The 26,309-nt window shown below is 38.8% G+C and overlaps 2 protein-coding genes across 3 annotated transcripts; both read left to right on the top strand.

Moving 5' to 3' along the window:
• The first annotated feature begins 920 nt into the window (after positions 1-920).
• LOC104600760 (ABC transporter C family member 8-like) lies at positions 921-17,230 on the top strand. 2 transcript variants are annotated; one of them, XM_088893338.1, is made up of 12 exons: positions 921-1,055; positions 11,099-13,041; positions 13,147-13,467; positions 13,570-13,656; positions 13,745-14,365; positions 14,739-14,903; positions 14,995-15,289; positions 15,373-15,587; positions 15,717-16,022; positions 16,157-16,220; positions 16,358-16,597; positions 16,755-17,230. In XM_088893338.1, the coding sequence occupies exons 1-12, from the start codon at positions 1,046-1,048 to the stop codon at positions 16,880-16,882; spliced, it is 4,395 nt and encodes a 1,464-aa protein (XP_088749464.1). In that variant the 5' UTR covers positions 921-1,045; the 3' UTR covers positions 16,883-17,230. The 2 variants fall into 2 exon arrangements, with proteins under 2 accessions (XP_088749464.1, XP_010262193.1); XM_010263891.3 differs by lacking the exon at positions 921-1,055 and adding an exon at positions 10,484-10,753.
• A 7,248-nt stretch (positions 17,231-24,478) lies between these two features.
• Positions 24,479-25,785, top strand: LOC104600761 (abscisic acid receptor PYL2-like). The gene has a single exon (XM_010263892.3). It carries the CDS (start codon positions 24,984-24,986, stop codon positions 25,554-25,556), a length of 573 nt encoding a protein of 190 aa, XP_010262194.1. The 5' UTR covers positions 24,479-24,983; the 3' UTR covers positions 25,557-25,785.
• Positions 25,786-26,309: the final 524 nt, after the last annotated feature.

Genomic DNA, 26,309 nt, shown 5'->3' on the forward strand with positions numbered 1-26,309 from the left:
TATCCACTTCATTTTTTGTTATCATCATTGAATCTTTTTCTGGGTGTCTCGTTCTATAATTTGCTCTTGGCCTGTTTAAATGCGCAATTTTGTTTTCTCGAGAAAATACGTTAGCAGAAAAATGCATATTTTACTGGCTTGCAATGGGGAAGCCCGAGAATCAGTGATCAAATAACCAGAACACACCTTGACAAGTCCCTTGCTAAATCCCCCATTTGTTCCTCGGCTTCAGAGAGCTTCTCATATGAGTTTTCCACGTAGAATTTGAGTTCTGTTTTGTTTGATGCTTTTGGAAGCCTTGGCGGATTTTTGCACCCATTGACATGCTGGTTCCGTCGATATTAGTTACCTATTTTCTGCGCTTCTAATTACATGGGATGAAGGCAACCTCTGAAAGTTGCGTCCTAATGGCATTACAGTCACAACTTTTTGGGCAAAATACTCATTAGATCCCGCACTTACAAATTTGTTCGTTGACGTCTTTGTAGTTAACTATTTGGCATTTTCAAACTACTCAGTAGATTTTAGAACTCTGGTTTGGTGTCTTTTTCTTCCGGAAAGCAGATATAATCATATAACATGTTAGTTAATTATAGTCTTTTATTAAATAAATATTGGGCACTTATATTAATTTTAATTTGAACTGATAAAAAAATCTGATTTTCCATTCTTTTTTTTTTCAGATTCTCATTGGGCCTTCTGATTGGGAAAACCATTCCTCAGGGAAGGAAGGAGTAGAGAGATACAGGTCCCATAACCTCCCTATAAGTTGTTCAGGCCCAGGACTTTATGAGCTAGGCATAGCCACATGTTGCTCTGATACAGGACGGGAGATTCGCAAGCTTGATCCAGACTATATAATTGTTGTCTATCTTGGACAAGCTGATAATGTTAGGACACGACTTCAGGAATATGGACGGGATGGTTCTCATTTGGACCATGGAAACTCAGTTGGTTTTCTTGATAAAAATAAAGGTGTTTATCTCCAAAGAGGACCTGGATTGTTTAAGGAGATATTCTCAAGAGGTTTTCCAATTGTATTTAGATGGGCTGCAGTAAGTATACCTTTCTTCTTCTTGAATATGGTCGCCATGTTCTGATGTTCAAGCTTAAAAACTAAATTTTAGGAGTATTGGTTCATGCACCATAAGTCTGCATAATTATAATTTTGCAAGGGAAAAACCAATCTACCTGTCTTGTCTGCATGACTCATGCTGTTAGTGTTTTTAATCTTTACTTTGTAATTTTGTTTATTATGCAAATGCATCATGTGTTTTAGGCTACTTCTTGAACATATGCTTCAAAGAGTCTAGGCAGGGGCTGTTACCAAGTGCAATGCTAAAATCTTTGGCTGACAAGCATGAGAAATTGGGTTTGAGTACGAGATTGACCACTTTGTGCTAAAATGCTTGAGTTTAGGTTTGTATCCAGCTGACCCCTCCCAAGACCTGATAGTCAGAACAAGCACTAGGTAATCACCTTCTTATACTGCAAGGAAAGATGTCTAGGCCTTGCTGATTACTAGATCTTAACAGTCTATGTTTGTAGGTCTTCTACTCCTTTAGGCGCAGAAGAGTGCAGGAAATAGGAATTCATCTAATTATACATGCACAATGCTCAACTTTCTTCTATCAGTTGATTGCATTAGATTGCAAAAGAATTCTCCTACGGTTATACTCTTCTTTGGTTTCTTTTGATGAGAATGCATTATTGGACTCATTGTTACACTGTATCCAGGGGTGTACCCTTCGGTTCTGGGGGGGAGGGGGGAGGGGGGAGGGTTTAGAGAACCATTTCTAGGGCTTTAAAGCTTATGCTAAAGGTTTCTGTACACCAACTTTCCCAACAGAAAATTCCTATATCCGCCTCTGTAGCGTATTCGTAGGTTGAAATTTCTCAGTTGCCTTTACCTATGTCAGTTATTATTGGATAAGTGGCAAGGAAATATATCTTCTATTGCATAGACAATGAGGATATTTGGTATCAATGGTGCTTATCTAATAAACATTTTGTATGATTTTGTCTTGAAAATTGGGACAAAATCTGCTTTAAACGTTTTTTGAGACCTCAATGCCAGTAGGTGCCACTAGATGCCATTAGGTGCCATATAAGCTGAACAGTAAAAAACGCACTTGAAAGTGAAAAACATCATTTTTGGCGTTTTTCCAATAAATGGTTCTCACATAAATTGAGAGAAGACACGTCTACCAATTAAACAGCTCACTAAACATCATTTTTTGGCGTTTTTCTGTTAAACGCTCTGAAAAATACCATTGATACCAAACACCATCAATATGTAAATAGTGAAGTACTCTATTGTGCACCATTGATATCCTGGAAAAAGAATTACCTCTCTCTTGGCGGGAGAATTACATTAATTAAGGCCACGCTTGCTAACTTACCCATCTTCTTCATGTCGGTGTTTAAAATCCCAGTGAAGATTGCTAACAGATTAGAGAAGTTAATGAGAGATTTCCTGTGGGAGCCGGGAGAAGAGAAGAGGGATCATAGAGTTAGCTGGGAAATAGTGTGCAGGAGTAAGTCGTGTGGTGGTTTGGGGCTGGGGAGTATTAGGAGAAGGAATATGACTCTGCTGGGGAAGTGGTTATGGAGGTTTCCTATGGAGAAGGAGAAGCTATGGGCTAGAATAGTGGCAAGTATTCATGGGCTGGAGCACAACGGATGGGACGCTGGAATCAGAGCTAGGATCACAAGCAATTCTCCTTGGAAAGCCATTCATGACCTGCTACCAGTTTTCATTCCTAATATCAGGTGTGATTTGAATTCCGGTAACTCCATAAAATTTTGGGAACAAACCTGGGTGGGGAGCGCTCCTCTAAAGGATCAGTTTCCGTCTTTGTACGCTCTTTCTGATTTGAGGGATTCAGACTTCGACTGTATTTCGAGCCTTCTTGCACTTCTTGATAATGTTGTCTTAGACCCCACTAGGGCGGATTCTAGAATTTGGACACCTAACCCCAATGGCATTTTCTCTTGTGCTTCGTTCTTCAAAGTCTTAAGTCAGTCCACCAGTCCTACCCAGTCCCCTTTTCCTGTTGGTGAGGTTTGGTGCAGAGCTATACCTCCTAGGGTTAGTAGTTTTTGTTGGGAAGCCTATCTGGAAAGAATCAACACTGGTGATCTACTCCAAAAGAAGAGACCCAATATTTGCTTGCCACCTCAGTGGTGTGTTCTGTGTAAAGCAGATGGGGAGACTGGTTTTCACCTAATGGTGTCGTGCCACTTCGCGAGGTCATTGTGGGATTGGGCTTTCTCCTTATTTGGATGCAGTTGGAATCCCCCATCAGACATGCAGGGCCTTTTCGCCCCCTCCTTCTTCAGGTGGCGGTTAAAAAGGGGAAGGACAATGTGGAGAGGACTAAGGGCTGCAGTATGTTGGACACTGTGGGAAGAAAGGAACTCTAGGATATTCTCAGAAACTCAGAGAGGGACAGCAGATTTGAGGGCTATCATACAGTTTAGGGCGGTATAGTGGCTGAAATCTCTGGAAATATTCACAGATTACACTGTGGATGACATGTTGAGGAAGTGGGGTGAAATTGCAAGTTGCACGTAGGCCATGTCAGTAATGAGCGTGGCTTGGACCCCCCCACCTAGTGGATTCTTGAAATTAAACTTTGATGGATGCAGTAGGGGAAACCCGGGACAATCAGGGATTGGGGGTGTTTTTAGAGATGAAAATGGGGTCATCTCTGCTATGTTCTCAGGCCCATTTGGAGTGGGCGACTCCCTTAGAGCTGAGATATGTGCAGTTATGGAAGGAGCCCGGAAAGCTAAGGATTTGAACATCAAGAAACTTTTAATTGAAGGGGATTCAGAGGTGGTGATAGGGTGGCTGACCAAAGAACAAAATGATCTTTGGAAGTATAACAATGAGAAGAGGAAATTCAAATGGCTGGTGCGGGAAATGGAAGTTAAGACATGTTGGATTAAGAGATAACCTAATTCCCTAGCTGACGGTTTAGCAAAACAAGGGGCAGAAAGGGATTCCTTGTTTTGGGCTAAGTTGTAATGTTAGTGTCCTTGTATCTTTGTATTTTCTTCTCTCCTTTCTTGAAGTTCTTTGTGACTCTTGGAAGATAAGTGTGTTTGTCTTCCACTTGTAAATTTTCTACTGATGAATTAATGAAAGCGTTATTGATAAAAAAAAGTACTCTATTGTGCAATATTGACCCGGATAAAATTGTACGAGTCATGCGGATGTTAAATACTAGGCTACTTTCTTGGTGAGAATCCAATGGTGATAGATATGCATAAACGTAGATTTGATATGATTATGGATGGATAAGTTGTTCTTTCTTATGTTTTTCTCCCATAAGGAGATTTGTCATTGTATATTTTTTAGCAATATAGTTCTATGGTTGCTTTAGTGTTCTCTCACTGTGATGTAACTGGTGCAATGATAAAATATTGGGCTGACAAGTATAAGAGTACAGGTTGAAGTCTGAGAATAGCCACTTTGTTAAAAAAGGAAGTAAAAAAAAACCAAAGGTTCATTTATTGCCATTCGTAAATGTGAATTTAAGTGAGATATTCACTTCCAATCATTATCATCATTATTATTACTAGGGAGTATAGTTTTCAAGGCGTCTAGGTGATTCTGGGCAACACTGGGGCACCTAGTCGCCTAGGCGATAAAAATTTTATAATATAAAAATCTGACTTTTGGCTAGTTTCCTAGTTTTATATACCATTCAGCATGTATGTTAATTGAAAAAATAGCAATTCTCTTTATTAAGAACATCAAATTTCCTCTAAAAATGTGGCAAATCATCACATCTAAAAGATAAAAATCTTTTACATATATTAATTTCATTATTTTAAAAAATAATACTACTATAATAAGTATTTAATAGAGAAAAATTCATATTAATTAGCAGCTAAAGATGGTTATCATCTTTATATGATAAATATTCAAGATGGAAAGTAAAATAGAAAAAAAAAACAAGGATGGAGTTTCTGTTTTATTTAATTGGAGAGAGAAAATAGAAAAAATAACTTTATTATTCTATTCTTTCTTTCCTCTTTCTTTTCTTTCTTTCTTTCTTTTTCTCTTCTCAAAACCCTTTGATCTTTTAAATTTCAAAAGTAAAACATTAAAATAAATTATAATTGATATATATAGCATATAATAAAATGTATTAACACATACATTAATAAGATACAACAATATAAATGATATTATAAAAGGCGCCCGCCTTGTCATTTTTGTCGCCTAGGCGGGCGCTCAGTCGCCTAGAAGGGTGCCTAGTTGCTAAAAGTCAAGGCGTTTAGGCAAGGCACCCAGCCAAGGGTGCCTAGTCATCTAGGCGACACCTAGGCGGGCGCCTAGGCGGCGCCTTGACAACTATGCTAGGGAGTATTTTCTATATGTCTATATGTAAATTTGGATGTTAGCATGAAGATGCTAGTTAGCTTTTATTCATAGATCTTATAAATAGGGTGAAAGATGAAACATACCCTGATTTTTTTTTTTTTTGATAAATAACATACCCTAATTTTTCATAAATTGACTTAAGCGTAACCTGAGTTTTTCAAATAGACTTAAATATACCTTGTGGGCTAACCCCATTGGACTTACACATACCTCCATCAATGAAACAACTTATTTAAAAATTTTAAAATCCTATATAACAATTTGAAACAAATACACCTGATGCCATTAAGCTTCTTTGGCCTTCCTCTTGAAAACCATTTGACCAGGACACAGAATATTCAAAGGGTCAAATTTGGATTACAGTGCCACAAATCTGTCCCATTGCTCTCCAAAATGTTTCTCCAGTCAATCTCGTCACTATAGTATGGTATATATTGTTTTGCACCCATTTCTTTTCGACCTCTACTCGCCAATAGCAACCTGATTTTCACTCTTCTCATCCAATCTCATGCCCCCTTTGGAACTGGTTGAGTTGCTATCAACTCTCATTTTATCAGCATGAACAAGATCTCTTGATACTGCACATATTTTGGTTTAGAAGATCTTTTAGGCATGAAGATGGGATCGCAGAGCATAGTAGTCCTATAGTATAGAAGATGTCCTCCTCCACATCATCCCTTGGCAATGTCACAGACATCCTAGCATTCCATCTGAAATTAAAAAGGAATGTTGGGGGAGGAATGAGAAGAGAGAGGGTCTCAAGGTATTTCTGAATTTAAGTCAATTTAAGAATACTCAGGGTATATTCAAGTCTTTTACCCTTATAAATATAACCCTACAAACATAAATACAACTTAAGGCTGTTACTATGTTAGTATTTATTCATCGGTCTTTTGCAAATTTATTGCTTATGCCTGTTAAAGGAATCTCTAATTCTTATTCTCTATCATTATTTCCCTAAATGTTATACAGATGGAAAGTAAGGAAGAAGCTGAGAAGACAGAAGCCCAGCTACTTGGTATCTTTGATTATGCATGGAACAAAGGTGGAAACTGTGCACGCCGCCCTGATGATATCCTGATAAAACTCAATAAAATTACTTCAAGCACCATTCGATTTCCATATATTGCCAGGAAGCTCCAAAAATGGAGGTGGGACAACCCATTCATTCAGAAGCAAGTTGGGATCACAATCAAAGGGCGCACCTCAACCCTCAATGGGACTGAATTAAATACTTGTAATTATAAGGGGTGGAACAATCTCTTGCGGATTTTAAAAGTTAGCAGATCCCAGCCTCAACTGGTTACAGGGAAAAGTAGCTTGAATGATGGCCACACTCCCATTTGTGGGGTGGCTTTAGGTGATGGGTCTGTTTGTAGAAACAAACCTATTGAAGGAAGAAAAAGGTGTGGGTCACACAGAGGGAAGAAGATCAATGGATCGATATTAAAACTAATGACGGATGCAGATCCAAAAGTGTTTGGTATGGGCTTACAAGATGGGTGTACCCAGGAAGATCCATTGCATGAAAGAAAAATCAATTCTTGTGATGAAGAGCCAGAGAAACACCTCTCCCAGCATTCAAAAACATACAGATCACATCCTCAAATGGTGGTGGAAAGATGTACTACTATTGAGGACCATACTACCATTTGTGGGGTGGTTTTGAGTGATGGATCTGTTTGTAGAAATCAACCTAGTAAAGGAAGGAAAAGGTGTGGACAACATAAAGGGAAAAGGATTAATAGGATTACTTGTAAGTTGTCACTAGAAAAGAAATCACATGTGCGTGGTACAGGGCTAGAAAATGAGTCTGTTTGCATGGAAGTTCCAGTGATTGGAAGGAGCATAAACTCCTGTAGAGATTTGAAGCATGATGAGCTCATTTCAGGAACTTCCAATTTTGAAAAGTCACAGCCTCAGTCTGTTGCAGGAACATGTGTTAGTGAGAAGTGCACTGCTGTTTGTGAGATGGCTTTGGGCGATGGATCTGTTTGTAGAAATGAAGCGGTTGAGGGAAGAAGGTGTGCACAGCATAAAGGGATGATGTCTAATTGGTCCACGTGGAGACAGTACTGGAAAAGAAATTGCATGTTTGTGGTGTTGGCTTAGAAGATGGGTCAGTTTGTAAGGAAGTTCCAAAACACGGAAGGAAGAGATGTGAATTGCATAAAGGAAGAAAGGTCATCACACATTCACACTCCTTTAAGAATAATTAGGCATTTAGCTTCGGTGCCTGGAGAGATGCCATCCACCAAGATATAGGAGACTACTGAACAGAATGAGCAGTTTTGTGCACGTTAATAACACTTGCTTATCTCTTCTACATCCTCTCCCCCGGGTGGTAGGGGAAGGGTAGAAGAGAAAAAAAGATTTGTATCATATCTTTTATCATTCTTTAATCAGTAATGCAGTGTGTTGGGGTTCCCTCTTTATGAGGTGGAGCCCAAACAAATAAAGGCAAAAAGAAAGACAAAAATAGAAAAAGAAAAGTGGGGAAACCAAGAAAGAGGCTCTCATTCTCTCTAATATTTCTCGTTCAAAACTTCTGGGATTTGAGAATCTAGGGTTTTCTTGGAAGGTTTCTCTTAGGGGTGTAAACCACTATTTTGTGAGGATTGCATCCACAGCAAGGTTCAGTGTTGTTAACAAGAGTAGTTCATGTTTTCGATTGTAAACCACTATTTTGGTCAAGAATTTGGATTGTAAAACCAAGAAGATTTCTTTTAATGTTTGATATCCTCTAGCTGTTGTCGGAGAAGAAATTTGTATTCCTATTTATTGTTGTTATAATTATAATGGAGATTTTTGGATTAATATTCTATGGTTTTTCTTTTTTATATCATAGAGGTTTTTCATGTTAAAAATGAATGCGGTGTGTTTGCTATTTGTTGTTTGGTGGTTTATAGTTGAATGTTGCCTATTGTTACTATTATTTCATGCTACCATATAGTATTTTATTTTGCACAAATGCAGAATATTAGGAGGCAAATCTATTGTACAAGTAATTCTCAAAACAGAGCATTTGTTTGCATCCAAGTGTTTGTTAACCGTATATTGAGGTGTTTAGTACCTACACAGTGTATAGTAGTGTATAATAGCTATTTGTATAATGTGAGATTTCCAATTTTATTTATTTATTAACTCGGCTTATGGCTATATGCAATGGAATAATGCATAAGATGGATGACAAAAAACATCTCGCCGTTCTTCAGTCGGCTCAGCAATCTTTTTGGGATGGAATCAACTGGGGAGCCAAGTAGTTTGATTCTCATAGTAATAGATTATAAATTTTTGACTTTAAGCTTTGTTTGATTTGAAAGAAATGGTAGGGATTAGGGAAACCTGTTGTGTAGGGACTAGGGAAGTCTCGGGGAGAAAAAAACAAAGTGGCCTGTCAGAATACCTCCCAATTCCATGGATTGTTTAGATTAGTTGTAGGATTGTTGTATACTTGTATTAATGCAACTTAAATGGGTTTATCCCGACTCTGGTCTGGCCCAACCTTAGCTTTGGTATGAGGTTGGGCTGCTTTGGCTTTCGCCTTAAGTCACCCCACGTACTTAATTGGGCTGATTTAACTTCATATTTACATTTTAACATATTATATAAACATGTATTTATGTAGGTAAAAAATTTTAGGGTAAAAGACTTAACCTCCCTTTGATATTTCTCCTAAATACTGAGACTTCTCCTCTACTAAGACCTCCCCTGTAACCATTATGTCTAATCGAGGAGGTAAAATGTCTAATACACCCTTACCACCACCAACACAACTGTCAGCAATACTAATAAAGCCTAATTTTTCATAGGTGTGACAGTTTCTCTTGAAGGGATTAGGAGATCTGCAACTTCTATTTGGAGTGAATTATTATCAGCGCAGCAAGAGATCTCTGGAATATCCTCTACATTGTCCTCAGTCAATCAGTTCTTAAGATTGTGTATGGTGTTCTATGTAGATTTTATATCTTCTTTGGCGGTTAGGCGGTTAAACTGTTCGAACCATTCAACGGTTTTGACTATTTTTATTTTTTATTAAAACAGGCCAATTATTCGACCCAAAAACCAGATCCCTGACTGATTCATTATCCGAATCGATTTTAAAAATCTTATTCTAAACATCTCCCATACTTTTCACTGAGAAATGTTTCCAATAGCATCATGGGGCACACCCTGTGGGGCGCCGTGAAAACATCATCCCCTTCTCATTCATGGAAACATATTTCCAATGTGGGCTTGTAATGGCTGGTTGGAACATGTTGGGAGCGTCAATAATTGATAGCAGAACTGAACTCCAAAACAACAAGAGACACCGCTTTGTCAGACCACGAAGAGGGGCGGGGAATGGAGAGAAGTATTCAACGCTGAGTCGCTGACACGCAATACAGTAATCGGTTACACCATTTGATATTGTTTTTATTTCACAGCAAAACTGAACTTCAACCACTTGTTTATTTATTTATTTTGTTCATAACTAAGCTTTTAATTTAGAGATTTTTGGACTGCACTCCAACATCGATTTGGAATATAAATCTACAATAATTCAAATTTATAAACAGCTCCACTTATAATACCCATACCCGCCTTAAATTTATTAATGTGATATTATATAATAAATTAATAATCGGGTAAAATTAGTAGTAAGAGCCAGGAGTGGAAACGGTGCAGAATGGATGCATGTGGTGAGTGGTGACTGTGAGAGCCACCGGCCGGCCAATCTGTGGCCATGCTACTAAGCATCGGCTTAGAATACGCATTTTCCTGGACTACCCTCTTGTTCTTGGCAAAATTTCCTAAACTACCCTTTTAATGTGGGATTATCTCGTTCGTCGCCGACACTGATCACATCAGACACAAGTTCAAACGAAAGAGAACTCCGAAATCTTTCAGACCAACCATGGCGGCCTGTCACATGTTTATCCATTTGGCTGGTTTCATTGGACCACAGCTTAGGCTGACGCGAGCATCTTTTTCATTGTAGTTATTTTAGAGAAACCAAGTTAGTAGTAGTAGTAGTAATATAAAACAAAATGCATGAACATGCACGAAGACAAACAATATAAACAGATCGGCCGTGTTATGTTCGAAGAAGAAGAGCACAAAGAGATAGAGTTATTTATGGGCGACCGGATTCTTTTTTTTTTCTTTTAATGTCACCTGCCGTTGTCGGAGTCCAATTTAAGCAATAAACTTTAGATATTCCATTTCATGGTGACGCCATTAGCCATTTTGCTACCGCTGGAGTTCAGAGCTTCTGCTTGTTCAGTTGTTCTTATTTGCTTCTCCTGCTCCAAAGCAAAATAAAACAGAGCAGTCAATCAGGGATGGTTTCACTCCCCTTTCAGAGCTTTCGGGGTACCCATTTCTTCCTTTCTTTAAACAAGTTAATTACTGCGTCCTTTCTGCACTTTTATGGGTAGTTTGTATCACGTTGCACTTTTCCTTCTTTTTTCCCCCTTGGGTTCGCAACTCTTGCTAGAGTTCTCTATTATTAACTCCATGATATCTGTTCTGTTTTCATATTCCGTATTTAGATTTTCTAGGGGGGTATCATGGTTTTGATCATATTATAGAAAATTCCGAGATCATTATTTTTATTATTATACTTGTTCAGAAATGCCCTGCTTTTTATTGTTTTTGATTTGCATACTAAACTGACTTTTCTCAATATCTTCTTCCTTGTTTTGTATGGATATACAGAGGACTCTTGGTTCTGTGAAGGAGAACTTGATTTGCGGTCTTCAGGCATTCAAAGGATATTGATAGATGGCTTGAATTTGCTATTTTTATTGATTTTCTCTCTGCTTTTGCTTGGAGGGTTTGTTAGAAAACATCATATTAGTGGAGAAACAAGGAGGGACTGGGTTTTTTTAGCTGTTTCAATCTGTTGTGCTGTTACTGGCGTTGCATATGTTAGCGCTGGTTTATGGGGTGTACTGTCCGGAAATGATGGATCTAGGTGTTTGAATTGGGCGGTTTGCTTTGTTAGGGCGCTGGTTTGGATAGCTTTGACAGTTTCACTGATTGTTCCACGGACCAAATGGACGAGAATTCTAGTTTTAGTATGGTGGATCTCCTTCCCACTATTGGCCTCTGCACTAAATGTGCAAGTTTTAGTGAAAACACAAAACATTCAAATCCTAGACCTTGTGTCATGGCCTCCCACAGTACTGCTGCTTCTTTGTGCTTTCAAACTCTTCAGAGAGGTAGTTTCTCCAAACATCCAATATCCGAGTTTATCTGAACCTTTATTGGTTGAAGACAATGATAAACATCGAACAGAATTAGGCCAGGCTAGTTTCATTAGTCGAGTGACATTCTCTTGGGTTCAACCTTTACTGTGTTTGGGTTACTCAAAACCATTGGTTATTGATGATATTCCTGCTTTAGTTACTGAAGATGAATCCCTCTTAGCTTACCAGTCATTTTCACAAGCATGGAATTCTCTCAGGAGAGAGAACTCGACAAATAGTCATAACCTGGTCATCCGGACCTTAATTAAAGTTTATTTCAAAGAAATGATACTAGTAGGAATTTATGCACTTCTTAGGACTATTTCTGTCGTAGTTGCTCCACTGCTACTCTTTGCATTCATTCGGTATTCAACCCATGAGGCAGAAAATCTATCCAAGGGTATCTGTCTAGTAGGATGCTTGGTTTTGGTCAAGCTCATAGAGTCCTTGTCTCAGAGACATTACTTCTTTGATGCAAGAAGGTATGGAATGAGGATGAGATCAGGTCTGATGGTTGCTGTGTACCAAAAGCAGCTCAAGCTCTCTAGTCTGGCTAGGAAGAGACACTCAACAGGGGAGATTGTGAATTACATTGCAATTGATGCTTATCGCATGGGTGAATTCCCCTGGTGGTTCCACGCAACCTGGAGTAATTCTCTGCAGCTGTTTCTTTCTATAGGTATACTATTTGGAATTGTGGGTATAGGGGCTCTTCCTGGTTTGGTCCCCATCTTCATCTGTGGGGTTATAAATATTCCTTTTGCAAAAATCCTTCAGAATTTACAGCATCTTTTCATGGTTGCCCAAGATGAACGACTTAGGTCTACTTCTGAGGTCCTAAACAATATGAAAATTATCAAGTTACAGTCATGGGAAGAAAAATTCAAGAGATTGATCGAGTCCCTCCGAGATATTGAATTCAAATGGTTAAGCAAGACTCAAATGAACAAGTCCTACGGCACCGTATTATACTGGATGTCTCCTACCTTCATCTCTTCAGTAGTCTTTCTGGGATGCGCCGTTTGGAGAAGTGCCCCTTTGAATCCCAGCACCATTTTCACTGTCCTTGCAACATTGAGGAGCATGTCAGAGCCTGTGAGAATGATACCTGAAGCTCTTTCTGTGATGATTCAGGTCAAGGTCTCATTGGACCGTCTTAATGCCTTTTTGTTGGACAATGAGCTCAAGGATGAGGATGTAAGGAGGAGCCAAGCACAAAATTCAGCCAACAGTGTTAAAATACAGTCTGGTTCCTTCAGTTGGGACCCAGATGCAGCTTTTCCAACACTAAGTGGTATAGAATTAGAAGTGAAAAAGGGTCAGAAGATTGCTGTGTGTGGTCCAGTTGGTGCTGGTAAATCATCTCTCTTGTATTCCATACTTGGAGAGATACCCAAAATTTTAGGATCGGTGAGTCGCAAAAATGTAATCCATTTCTAGATAGCTTGTACAGGTCCAAACATAATATCAATGCTTTTGTTCTAATTACCCTAATTTCTTGTTGTTTGCATCTAGGTTGATGTATGTGGGTCTATTGCCTACGTTTCTCAAACATCTTGGATTCAAAGTGGAACAATTCGTGATAATATTCTCTATGGAAAGCAAATGGACAAGACCAGATATGAGAAAGCCATAAAAGCATGTGCACTGGACAAGGACATTGATAGTTTTGATCATGGTGACCTGACAGAAATTGGTCAGAGAGGTCTCAACCTGAGTGGGGGACAGAAACAGAGGATTCAACTTGCTAGAGCAGTTTACAATGATGCAGATATCTATCTCCTTGATGATCCATTTAGTGCTGTAGATGCGCATACAGTTGCCACCCTTTTTAACGTACGAAACTGATGTTGTCTATAAAATTGGAAATATCATATATGTGTAAGTTCGCATTAGTATTAGTTTTTTGGTCACTGAATTTGAATGAGGTAATTGCAGGACTGTGTCATGGCTGCTCTGGAAAAGAAAACTGTCATTCTAGTTACTCATCAAGTTGAATTTCTTCCAGAAGCTGATTGGATAGTGGTAATGGAGCATATTTAAAATGTCGTATGTTTTCTCACCTCATGTCTATTTGTGTGCTCTCAACATCACTTGGTTCTTTCTTTTCCAGGTCATGGAAGGTGGACAAATCATTCAGTCAGGAAACTACAAGGAACTCCTGATAGCTGGAACAGCATTTGAAAAGCTCGTGAATGCTCACAAAATTGCAATGACAGCATTGGATCCTGAAAATAACAGACAATTGGGTGAATCTGAAAAGATGGATTTAGACCAACTAAATGGTTCCATTGCATCTTATACCACAAAAGACAGCAGCAAAGGGGAGATTGCAATCAAGGGTCTCTCCAGGGTCCAGCTAACAGAAGATGAAGAGAGGGGGATTGGAGACGTGGGATGGAAGCAATTATTGGATTATCTCATTGTATCAAAGGTTTTTCTTCTTCTTGGTTTATGCATATTTGCACAGACTGCTTTTGTTGCTCTTCAGATGGTCGCTTCCTATTGGCTAGCAATAGCTCCTGATATTCCTCAAATCAACAATGGCATCTTAATTGGAGTGTACGCTGGGATATCAACAACCAGTGCAGTATTTGTATTTGGAAGGGCCCTTTTGGCATCCCTTCTAGGATTAAAGGCTTCTAAAGCCTTCTTTTCAGGTTTTACCAATTCAATTTTCAAAGCTCCAATGCTCTTCTTTGATTCAACACCAGTTGGAAGGATTTTAACCCGGGTAAGGCTTCCTTGTTTTAATAAATGAACCATTTGATTATGATATTTAGATAGTCTTACCTGGACAAACATCTAAATAGGTATTGATGTATGCTAGGTATTTGAGCATAGGTGTCTGGTTACATTCTTTCAGAATTAAAATGGTAATTAGTTACAGATGAATCTCATATTCTTACTCAATTAATCCTTATCCCATTTAGTTAGAGTTGATCAAATGACCCTTGTTCTGCTATTCCTAACTATTTGTGGCCATTTGAGTGTTGTGGATCTCGACATATCTTGGTAATATGGACCCGTTTTTTCAGTACATTGAAATTTCTTTTAGGATTCATGATCACCCACATAGCTACTCATGGAAATGTTTATTTTTATAGGCATCCTCAGATATGAGTGTTGTGGATTTCGACATACCTTCCTCCATTGTTTTTGTAATAGCACCTGCAACTGAGATTCTATCAATTGTAGGTATCATGGCTTTTGTCACATGGCCAGTTCTATTTGTAGCAATTATCGCCCTGCTATCTACACAGTATATTCAGGTGGATCTCCTTTTCCTTTTTCACCTCTACTTTTCTTGTCTGTATTTTATTTGCCTTTAATCAGGGATCCTTGTTTTTGTTTTTTTTGAAGAGATACTATCTAGCCTCTGCAAGAGAGCTAATAAGAATTAATGGAACAGCAAAGGCACCTGTTATGAATTATGCAGCTGAAACATCACTTGGAGTAGTCACAATAAGAGCTTTTGACATGACGAAGAGGTTCTTCCACAACTACTTGAATCTCATTGATACAGACGCAAGTCTATTCTTTCATTCCAATGCTGCTTTGGAGTGGTTAATCATGAGAGTGGAAGCAGTCCAGAATCTGACCCTAATCACCGGTGCTCTTCTCCTTGTTTTTATCCCTCAGGGCACCATTCCTCCAGGTATTTTTCATCTTGGGAGACTCTGTAATCATCTTTCTCCTAAGGTTCAGTTTCTTAGAGAAAAGGTATGACATGCTTTGCAGGGTTTGTGGGACTTTCTCTTTCTTATGCTCTCACACTGACCGGAACTCAAGTGTTTATGACTAGATGGTACTGCAACTTAGCCAACTACATTATTTCTGTTGAAAGAATTAAACAATTCATGCATATACCATCAGAACCTCCAGCAATTGTGGATGATAAAAGAACACCACCTTCATGGCCCCCCTACGGAAGGATAGATTTTATGGACCTTAAGGTAATAATAGTCTGATTCAGCTTTCAACATAGTTTTGAACTCTTAAAGTGTAAACCATTTCAACTGAGGTCTGCAAGACCTGGGTACCAGAGAAAATTCTCACAGTTCTTTAGTTTCTATTGGTTTCAGATAAGATATCGTCCAAATGCTCCACTTGTTCTCAAGGGAATCACTTGTACTTTCAAAGAAGGTACCAGAGTGGGAGTTGTTGGAAGAACAGGAAGTGGCAAAAGTACAATGATAAGTGCTTTGTTCCGTTTAGTTGAACCAGCAAGCGGGGGAATCTTAATAGATGGACTGGACATTTGCTCCATTGGTCTGAAGGATCTGAGGATGAAACTCAGCATCATTCCTCAGGAACCAACTCTTTTTAGGGGTAGTGTTCGTTCCAACTTGGATCCTCTAGGCCTCTATACTGACAATGAGATATGGGAGGTGAGCCAACTGATTCTGATTTCCATGTATCCTGTCAAATTGAAGATTAAAACTATAAAAATATCTTAGTGTGTTAACAAAGTTCTTGTAGTTGAATCCTAACTTTTGTAACCCTTGTGGTTATTCCATTGCAGGCTTTAGAGAAGTGCCAATTAAAGACAACCATCTCCGCTCTTCCAAACCTTTTAGATTCGTTTGGTGAGTTGAATTTTCATTGGCTGAGGGAGGCCTCCACTCTTGTCTAGTTTATTAAAATCATGATATTATTATTATTATTATTATTATTATTATTATTATTGTTATTGTTATTTTGTTCATTTTGATTTGTCCTCCAGTGAGTGATGAAGGAGAAAATTGGAGCGTCGGCCAGCGCCAGCTTTTCTGCCTCGGGCGTGTACTTCTTAAGAGAAATAGAATCCTTGTTCTAGACGAAGCCACTGCATCCATCGACTCTGCAACTGATGCTATACTACAGAGAGTCATCAGGCAGCAATTCTCAGGCTGCACTGTAATAACTATAGCCCACAGAGTTCCCACAGTAACAGATAGTGACATGGTCATGGTGCTCTCTTATGGTATTCTCTCTCTCTCTCTCTCTCTCTCTCTCTCCATGGCCCATGCCATTTTTTATGACAGAGTGATAGGACATGGAAGCCCATCCAGGTCCATGTGCTGTGTCTGATCTTTAGTCACCTTATAAATCTCTGGTTTTAATTTGTGGTGGTTTTGCAGGGAAGCTTGTGGAATATGATGAACCTTCAAAACTTATGCAAACTAAGTCCTCCTTTTTCTCTAAGCTCGTAGCTGAATATTGGTCCAGTTGCAGGAGGAATTCTATGCAGAGCCTCAACAACTACTAGTAAAAGAAGAATAGAAAGAAAGCTCCAAAAACATGAGCCGCAGTTGGTGGAGGCAGGAGGTGATTATCGATTTCAGTCTCACTAGCTAGCAAACGAACTACTTTGTTCCAAGTGGATGGAAGATTACTTTCGACCATTCATCATGACAAAATTAAGTTAATAGCAAGTCCAAGAATGATTTTATTGTGGTGATGATATTGATATATTACAAATTTGCTTAAGTGGTAGATGTACAAACCAGATGAATGATTATGATTGTTTATTGTATTACAAATGTAAGGCCAATTCACTTGTCACTCATGGACATGTAAAAGAGTTTAAGAGAAGAGTTCTCTCTTGATGATTTCATTCAATGTTCTATGCGGTATTTATACATGTTGTATGTGTACAGATAAGAACAGAGTAATAGGTAAGTACAGGGGTAAGGATAAATACAAGATAAGAGATAAATACAAGAGATGAGTGTAATCGGTTGCAACAGTATAGGAGTTTGTTCTTATCTCAAATACTAGGTAACCGCTTACACTAACAGCCCCCCTCAAGTTGATGGTGGAGAACCAACGTTCAACTTGGACCGCAATAGGTGGAACCGAGGGGAGGGAAGAGCCTTGGTTAGAATATCAGCCAGTTGATCAGCAAAGGCAATGTACTAACTTGAAGTTGTTTCCGAGCAACCTGTTCACAAACAAAATGGAAATCAATTTCAATGTGCTTCGTTCTGGCATGGAAGACAGGATTCACTGTAAGGTACGTAGCACCAATGTTATCACACCACATGATAGGTGAGGCTGGCATCTCAATGTGTAATTCAGAGAAGAGAGTGCGCAGCCACAAGACTTTAGATGCAGCAATAGCGAGGCTACGGTATTCCGATTCCGTGCTGGAACGAGAAACAGTAGTGTTTCTTGGACATCCAAGAGATGAGATTTGGGCCAAGAAAAATGCAAAAACCGCCATGGGAGTGTCTGTCATCAGGACACCCTACCCAGTCAACATCAGAGAACGCATGTAACTGGAAAGAGGAAAATGCCACAGAGCGAAGGCCATAGTCCAAGGTGCCTTTGAGATAGCGCAATAAGCGCTTTGCAGTAGCCATGTGTTCACTAGTTGGTTGATGCAGAAATTGACACAATTTGTTCACCGTGAATGATATTTCTGGGCATGTGATAGTAATGTACTGAAGAGTACCAATAATTTGACAGAATTTAGTAGCATCCGTGAGAGGCACACCAGATGTCTTAGAGAGGGAATGACCAACAACCATTGGAGAAGAGGCTGGTTTGGATGAACCCATACCAGTTTTATGAAGAAGGTCAACAATATATTTCCATTGAGAGAGGTGAAGGTGATGATCAGCTTGAAGTACCTCAATCCCAGGGAAGTATTGAAGGGGACACAAGTCCTTGATAGAGAATTCCACGCTCATATCGGAGATAAGTGAGGTAATTAGTGAATTGTTGGAACCAGTGACAATAATGTCATCCACATAGACAAGAACAATGGTAGTATCAGTGGTAGAGTGACGAACAAATAATGAGGTATCAGCAGTACACATATGAAAGCCAAGACGAAGAAATCAGCAGTACACATATGGTATCATCCACATACACAATGAAGAAATGAGCTGAGTCGATGATACCATGCACGAGGAGCCTGTTTGTGACCATATAGTGCTTTTTGAAACTTGCAAACATGATGGGGATGAGTTGGATCTATGAAGCCAGGCAGCTGAGCCATGTATACAGTTTCTTGAAGATCACCATTCAAGAAAGTTGTAGTAACATCAAGTTGTTGTAAGGACCAACCACGTGCTAGAGCAAGATGAAGAACAACCCAAATAGTTATAGGTTTGATAATAGGGTTGAAGGTCTCATTGTAATCAGGTCCTTCGCGTTGTGTATATCCCTTGGCTACAAGGCGAGCCTTGTAGCGCTCCACATTGCCATCAGGATTATGTTTGATACTAAATACCCATTTACAGCCAATGATGTTTGCATCAGTAGGTGGCAAATAGAGGGTCCAAGTATTATTAGTAATGAGAGCAGTCATTTCTTCTTGCATGACATAGGACCTAGGTTATGGTTTTGGGTTTAGTTGAGGTAGGGGGTAGAGAGTAAGAAGAGGCAAGGAATAAGCGAGGCTTAAGTGTCCCATCCCGTGATCTAGTGATCATGGTATGGGTGCGATAAGGTAAGGTGGAGTTTTCGGGAAGAGAAATATCAGTAGGATGAGTGGGTTCAGGTGGATTGGAAGATGGCTGGTTAGGTTGTACAGTTGTGGAAGGGAGGGAGCGGGCATCATGAAGGATATTAGATAAGGGATGAGTTCGTTGTTGTGGTGAAGATGTGGGCTGGGGCAGAGGTTATGGAGATGATGAGTTTGGCGCTGGTGTGGATAACAGCTGAGAGAGTACAGGAGTTGATGAAGGCAATGATAATGGTGGTGGGGGAGGAGCTAAAACGATGGGAGGTGGTCCAATGGGCATTGATGGTGGAGTAGAGGGCTGAGATGGCAGAGATTGTGGAGGTGAACAATAAGGGAAATTGAGCTCATTGAATACCACATGGCAGGAGATGTAAACCTTACCAGAAGGAATATGAAGGCATCGAAATCCCTTGGATTTGTCACAGAACCCGATGAATACATATGAGAGGCTGCGATAGTTAAGTTTGTGAACATTGTAGAGCCTTATATAAGGAAAGCACTTACAGCCGAACACACGAAGTGTCATATAGTCAGGCTTTTTGTGAAAAAGATATTCCCATGGTGTTTTATGATTCAACACCTTGGTGGGTAGTCAGTTGATGAGAAAGACAGCAGTGTGGAGTGCATCAAACCATAAAGACATAGGCATAGATGCTCTGGCCATGAGTGTGAGTCCAAATTCAACTATATGTCGATGTTTACGCTCTGTTGAACCATTTTGTTGAGGCGTGTGCAGACAAGATGTTCTGTGAATAATACCATGTCGTTCAAAGAAAGGCTTGAGTGTCTTGTACTCAGTACCCCCATCAGTTTGTAGGATTTTGATTTTTCTATTCAGCATATTTTCAACTTGATTCTTAAATATAATAAATGTAGAAACAGTATCATTCTTGTGAGCAAGAGGAAAAATCCAACTGAATTTACTAAAGGAATCAACAAAACTAATATAGTAATTGAAACCATGTCTAGACATCACAAGGGCTGGTCCCCATAAATCAGAGTACACAAGTTCCAATGGTTCTACTACCTTGAAATTGCTAGGGAGAAAAGGTAAACGATGATTCTTTCCTAATTGACATGCTGAATAGAATGATAAATCTTTATTGGAAGTTATAGGAAGCTTATTCTCAGATACGACTTGCTTCACTATTCTGAATGCCGGATGCCCTAAACATTGATGCCAAGTATTCAAATATGCTCTTTCACTGAGATGTGCGACAAGACTGATATTGGCTTTTGGGAGATGAAGTTTGTAAAGTCCACGATCAGTGGTTCCTTTTAGTAGGGTTGTCTTTGACTTCCGATCCTTCACATAGCAATTGGAGGGATGAAATTCAAAGAAAACATCATTATCAGTGGTGAACCGTGCAACAGATAAAAGATTCTTAGTGATATCCGGAACATGAAGAGTATCTTTGAGAACTAGATTCTTATTAGAACTTAGAATAGATGAGGTACCAATATGATTGATTTTCAAACTTGTGCCATTGCCAATTTTTAGTTGATCTGGGCCCATGTACTCTAAGTGAAGTTTAAGATTATGCAAATCATTGGTGACATGGTGTGTCGCTCCAGAATCAGGATACCAGTAGAGAACTGCAAATGAGTGTTGATTTGATGGAGGTTCAGAGGCTTCAGTGTTGTAGACAAGTGCTCGTTTGGGAGTATATTTGATAGATGCATCAAATTTGCTACAACATGTAAGAGTAGAGTGATTAGGTAGTTTGCAGATTTGGCAAGGACTACCTTTGTATCTGAGATTTGGATTTGAGTTGGATTTCTGATTCTGCTCCTTTTCAAACCTTCCAAATAGAGTGTTGGGAGTGTTGGGCTGATTTCCTTTGTATTTGTATGCCATGTTGGCTGATACTTCAAGTTCTTGAATCTTCTTGGTTCGCTCAAGTTTAAGATCATGTTGTAAGAGTACGCTGTGTAGAATGTCATAAGAAATACCATCTAGTTGAGTGAGTATGGCAGTAGTAAAACTCTCATACTCAGATGATAGACCTTCTATAGTCTGATGGACAAGATCAGAGTCAGACAAGGGTTCTCCTGTGGCTAAAAGTGCATCACCAATATTCTTTATTTTGAATAGATAATCACTCATGGACAAGCATCCTTTCTTTAGAGCATTTAACTCAAAACGTAGTTGCATGATACGAGCCTTTGATTTTGGTGCATAAGTAGTTTCTAGTAAAGACCATACCTGATGAGAGGTAGTGCATGCTACTACCTGAGAGAGTACATGTTCTGTGAGAGAGGATAGGATCCAACTCAGTAGAAGTTGGTCTTGGATACGCCATGCTTTGTAAGTTGGGTTCTCAATCTAATCTCCTGTAGTGCCGGTGGAGGAAGTGATGAACCAAGTAGGACACTTGAGAGATCCATCAACATAGCACATTAGTTGATGTCCATCGAGTACAAGGAGCATCTGAAGGCGCCACAGAAGATAGTTGTGATGATCAAGATTAACAGAGATAAGTTGAGTCACATTGGTTCAAAGACTTGCAGGTTCAGGTATGGGCAAAGTAGTTTGGGTGATATGGGTTTGAATGGAAGTGTTGGAGGTTGACGTGGTTTTGGTGGAGGGTATTCAGGCATTCTTGAGCTCTGATACCATAAAAGAATTCTCTTCTTAATGATTTCATTTAATGTTCTGTACGGTATTTATACATATTGTGTGTATAAATAAGAACAAAGTAATAGATAAATACATGAGTAAGGATAAATACAAGATAAGAGATAAATACAAGAGATGAGTGTAACCGGTTGCAACAGTATAGGAGTTGTTCTTATCTCAAATACTGGGTAACATATTACACTAACAACATGGCCAAAACTAAAATTGAGAGTTAAGGTTCACAGCTACAGACAGCTCTTGTTCTTGTGTTTTTTAGTTTGTTTTCTTTTGTATCGAGCTTTGGCTCATAGTTTTGTTTCCAGGTTAGGTTTCATGCCCCTCCTTTTAGTTGTTAATAAATTATTCTTTTTCTTAAAAGACAAAATCTAGAATGCTTCACAAACAAAATCACCCAATTCTTTCTTTCTGTTTCAAAAGTAGGCAATAAAGGTTGAATGAGTCTTCCGGTGAGAATGTGCAAAGATAACAATCTTACAATGGTGAATTTAATTATATTTAATTAAGTTTAATCAATGTTCTAAGACTGTAATTTCTTTTCGTGGCAGCTCCAACCATTGTTGCTTACTCTACAAAGGAGATTTTATTTGTATAATATATACTATTTATTTATAATATCTCTACAAGCTGCATAGATCATTTTTTTTTCTGCACCTTCATTATTGAGACTCTTCCTCTCTTTCTTTTTTCTTTTTTGTGGGTTGGTTTGCTTGGGGAAGGGGTGGCCGGATTAAGCAGGTATATCTAACATGTTTTATATAATAATGTGTTTATTTATGTCATTTTAAATACCTTTATTTACTTAGTTTGTAAGTGTTAACATTATGGCACATAATGATTTTTCTTAATTTTTTAATCAAAATTTCCATTCATTTTACAACCCCATATTCAAGGCATAAGCAAATTGACCCAACTGCTTGGAGGAGTGGCCATTCATTAAATAGCTCCTGTGTTAAAGGTCTTGTGTGTGAAAACGATGGGGTATTATTGGATTATTAGGGGCTATATATGACCTGAAGGAGTAATACAACTCTACCAATTTGGAAAAGAAATATATAAAGTAAAGAAGAAATGGTTATAATGAACATTTTTCAGTAATTTTTGGCCTTGAAGATCATATCTGACTAAATTTAATCATGGGATGTCCTCTTTTATGGGATGTTTTCCCTCCAGCTACATCAAGGCTCATTTCTTTTCTATTTATGTTTTGGCTCAGAAAGAGAGAGAGAGAGAGGAACAAATAAATGAATGAACAATAAAGAGAAAATAGCTAGAGGAGAGATAATGTTGTTAATGGAGAGGGAGAGTAGGGCCATGGAAGGGGAATCCTGCAAAAGGAAGATTAGATCACGCGGCGAGTTTGTTAGGCTTCTCACATGATTCACGAATCCAACAGCTTTCCTTTTCCACACAAATAGTGACAAAACACCCCCTCTCCCTCCCTCCCTCTAAGGATTACTTGTCCTCATTATACTTTTACTCTTTTGTCCCTTACCCAACTACATCGTCTCATACCTCTCCTTACTAATTAAACATGGTTATTACTTTGTTAAATGGTTTTAACTTTTAAGTTGAATAAGCATGGTTTATCTATACTTAAAAATATTACAAACATCAGCACTCTCAAGTGTTGTGAGTTTTGTAAAGCAGAAAAACATCAATTTTGATGTTTATTAAATCACCCATAACATGGAATTTCATGTAATGTGTTTTTATGACTGTTTTTGACTTAAGACTATCTCTGATCAAAAGACAAGATTGACAATTAAACTAAAGAAGCTGATATGGCACTGATGTGATTATACTTCTACTTATTGATAAGCCAATGGTACAAACAACCCCTAAGTTGCTTACATCAACGTGTTCATTGCTGACCACCAATTGAACTGGTGAACAGTGATGTGATTACAATTTTTAGGTCCAAAGTTAATTTCTAACCTACCATATTACAAAAGACCACTGAATTTATCAACACCCCATTTACCGGGTTACTAAATTTTGCATTATTTTGTTATTTTTTAATTTGTTAATTATCATGATATATAATATCATGGGTTGATCTATTTACCCAAATGGCTGAACCAGTGATCCATGCACATAGAGGGAAAAACCATTCAGCCTCAGCTAGGGCTGGGGTTTAAAACATTGGGTTGTCCTTATTTCAATTAAAATCGAGTATTTAGCATTCCTCTATATATCAACTCAAGGTGGATTTTTACTTTGCATTTTAGTGAATAATAAGCTATCTAAGTACATTAATTACATGCTCTTTTAAGGACTGAATGGCTTTTCAGACAAAACAATAATAAACCATTCAGTTCAACCACTTTAACTATTATAGGATGGAATGGACCCTTAACCATCTGCTTTAAAAATTCAACATTTTCATAGGGATTTGGGGTTTGAGCCTTTGAAGGATAGAGCCCCCAACTATTCATGTTCTTTAATTAGCTCATTTTATCATCATTATCATCATCAACATCAGCAGCATCATTATTTAAGTCTTGTCCCAACCACCATTATATTTTTCTCAATGTTATATCCATTGATAAATTAAATCATTTCTTATTACTACCACCTAAATGTGAAAATTTGACAAAAATTTTAGTATCGACTACCTGACACCAACCCTCCTCCTTTAGCTAATTTGCCTAACAAAAGAATTTATATTTGAAGATAATTAGGATAATCCCACAAATCTATCTAAATATATTGCCTTATATATTGATGATTAGTATCTTGAGACAAGAACACCGTGGTCGACGGATAAAGTTGTCAATTCCTAAAGGGAAAAGGGCATTGTAATAATCAACCTAGCTAGCTAATGCCCAAAATCTCCAACCAACTAAAACTTTTTTCCTGGTTTCCTGTTTTAGATAGCAGACAAACATCCCCCCGACACTTATGTATATAAATATAAACAAATAATAAGGGTATCTCAGTCATCCAATTACAGTCTCAGAGGCGAATTAATATAAAGGGATCTCTTTCCTCCCGACTGAACACAGGAAGCTAGCCACCGTTCTCTCTCAAGTCTCAAACACGAGCACGACTGCACGAGCAGAGCACCAAATAAGGAGAAAAGGGAAAAGACTAGCGATTTTCCTTCCATCTTCCTCTCATGGGATCCCGTTTTTCATGCTTCATCGTCTTCTTCAATCACTGAATTGAAGCCCCACCCCTGAGCACGTGTCTGAGGAGTAGTGACGCTTAGAGCTAGCGCTATCGCTAAACGCGTTGACAGAAGCAGCCAACCAGATGATCAACGCAAAAGGTCTCACCCCAGAAGAATTTGTGGACCTTGAGTCTGTCATTCGTACGTATCACACGTTTCAGAGTTCCCCCAATACGTGCACATCCCTCATAACACAAAGGATCGATGCTCCCCTCGGCATGGTCTGGCCTCTGGTGCGAAGCTTCGACAGTCCTCAGAGGTACAAGCACTTCATCAAGAGCTGCAAAATGAAGGGCGATGGAGGTGTTGGGAGTATCAGAGAAGTCAGTGTTATTTCTGGGCTTCCGGCTTCCACCAGCATTGAGAGGTTAGAGATTTTGGATGAAGAGAAGCATATCTTGAGCTTCCGTGTTGTGGGAGGTGAGCACAGGCTCAACAACTATCGCTCCGTCACTTCGGTTAACCAGTTTGTTTGCAAGGAAGGGAAGGCCTATACGATTGTGTTGGAGTCTTATATCGTCGACATACCGGAGGGCAACACCGGCGACGATACCAAGATGTTCGTAGACACTGTTGTGAAGTTGAATCTGCAGAAACTTGCCGCTATTGCCATGGCTTCTCTTCAGGGACGACGACATGACGATTCATGCTGCTAGCCTGCTACTACAGTACTACTACTCATCCTAGCTACTCCTCCTATTCCTTCCTATATGATCGATCGGTGATGCATGACTACAACAATATGACGAGAACATTGGAGTATAGTTTGTGGGTGATGATGGGTCATCAGTCATGGCTTAGTTTAGTCCAAGTTTTTTTTTTTATAATAATATTTTCTTGGTTGGGAAGATTTATTATTGGTTAATATTTGTTCCAGTTTCAGAAGGGACAAGCAATGTAGAGAGCTTTACAGTTCCAAGTAAGATTGGTTGGTCGTCGTATAATTTAGTTTCGGTGGTGTCTGATCAGTTTTAGTTTTCTTCTTCTCGTCTTGTCTAGCTTCAATGGGAAATGAATCAATGATCAAAATCATCAATATGTTCTAATTACAAAGACTAATAACAAAGCTTAATTAATTAATGGGGAAGGGGAACAATATAATCAGCATTAAGCAATGTTTGGAGTTCCTCATACGATAATACGTACCATCTTATCATCCACTGGAATTGCTTATTTGAAAGAAAGTCTAAGTCCATATTTGATACTCACTTGATTCAGCCCTTTTCTGAATGCCTTGGGTTTGACAAGCAGTCTCTATCTCAATTCTCAAAGGCAGGAATAAAGAGAAGAAAAGCTTAGGAGACATGTAAGCTAGCTACTAGCTAGCCATCTCTGGGGCTTGTGATGAAGAAGCTTCATCTAATTAATACCGTTTCAAATTCTTAAATCTTAACCACAATTTTTATAAA

The sequence above is a fragment of the Nelumbo nucifera genome, chromosome 8 (genome assembly GCF_055504915.1).
Source record: "Nelumbo nucifera cultivar China Antique chromosome 8, China Antique-T2T, whole genome shotgun sequence".
Lineage (NCBI taxonomy): Eukaryota > Viridiplantae > Streptophyta > Magnoliopsida > Proteales > Nelumbonaceae > Nelumbo > Nelumbo nucifera.

Coding starts and splice junctions, on each gene's coding strand:
- LOC104600760 (XM_010263891.3), top strand. CDS start 10,723: ATGGTTTCACTCCCCTTTCAGAGCTTTCGGG. Junction 13,657..13,744: donor CAGAAGCTGATTGGATAGTG/GTAATGGAGCAT, acceptor TTTCTTTTCCAG/GTCATGGAAGGTGGACAAAT. Junction 15,588..15,716: donor TAGATTTTATGGACCTTAAG/GTAATAATAGTC, acceptor TATTGGTTTCAG/ATAAGATATCGTCCAAATGC.
- LOC104600761 (XM_010263892.3), top strand. CDS start 24,984: ATGATCAACGCAAAAGGTCTCACCCCAGAAGAATTTGTGGACCTTGAG.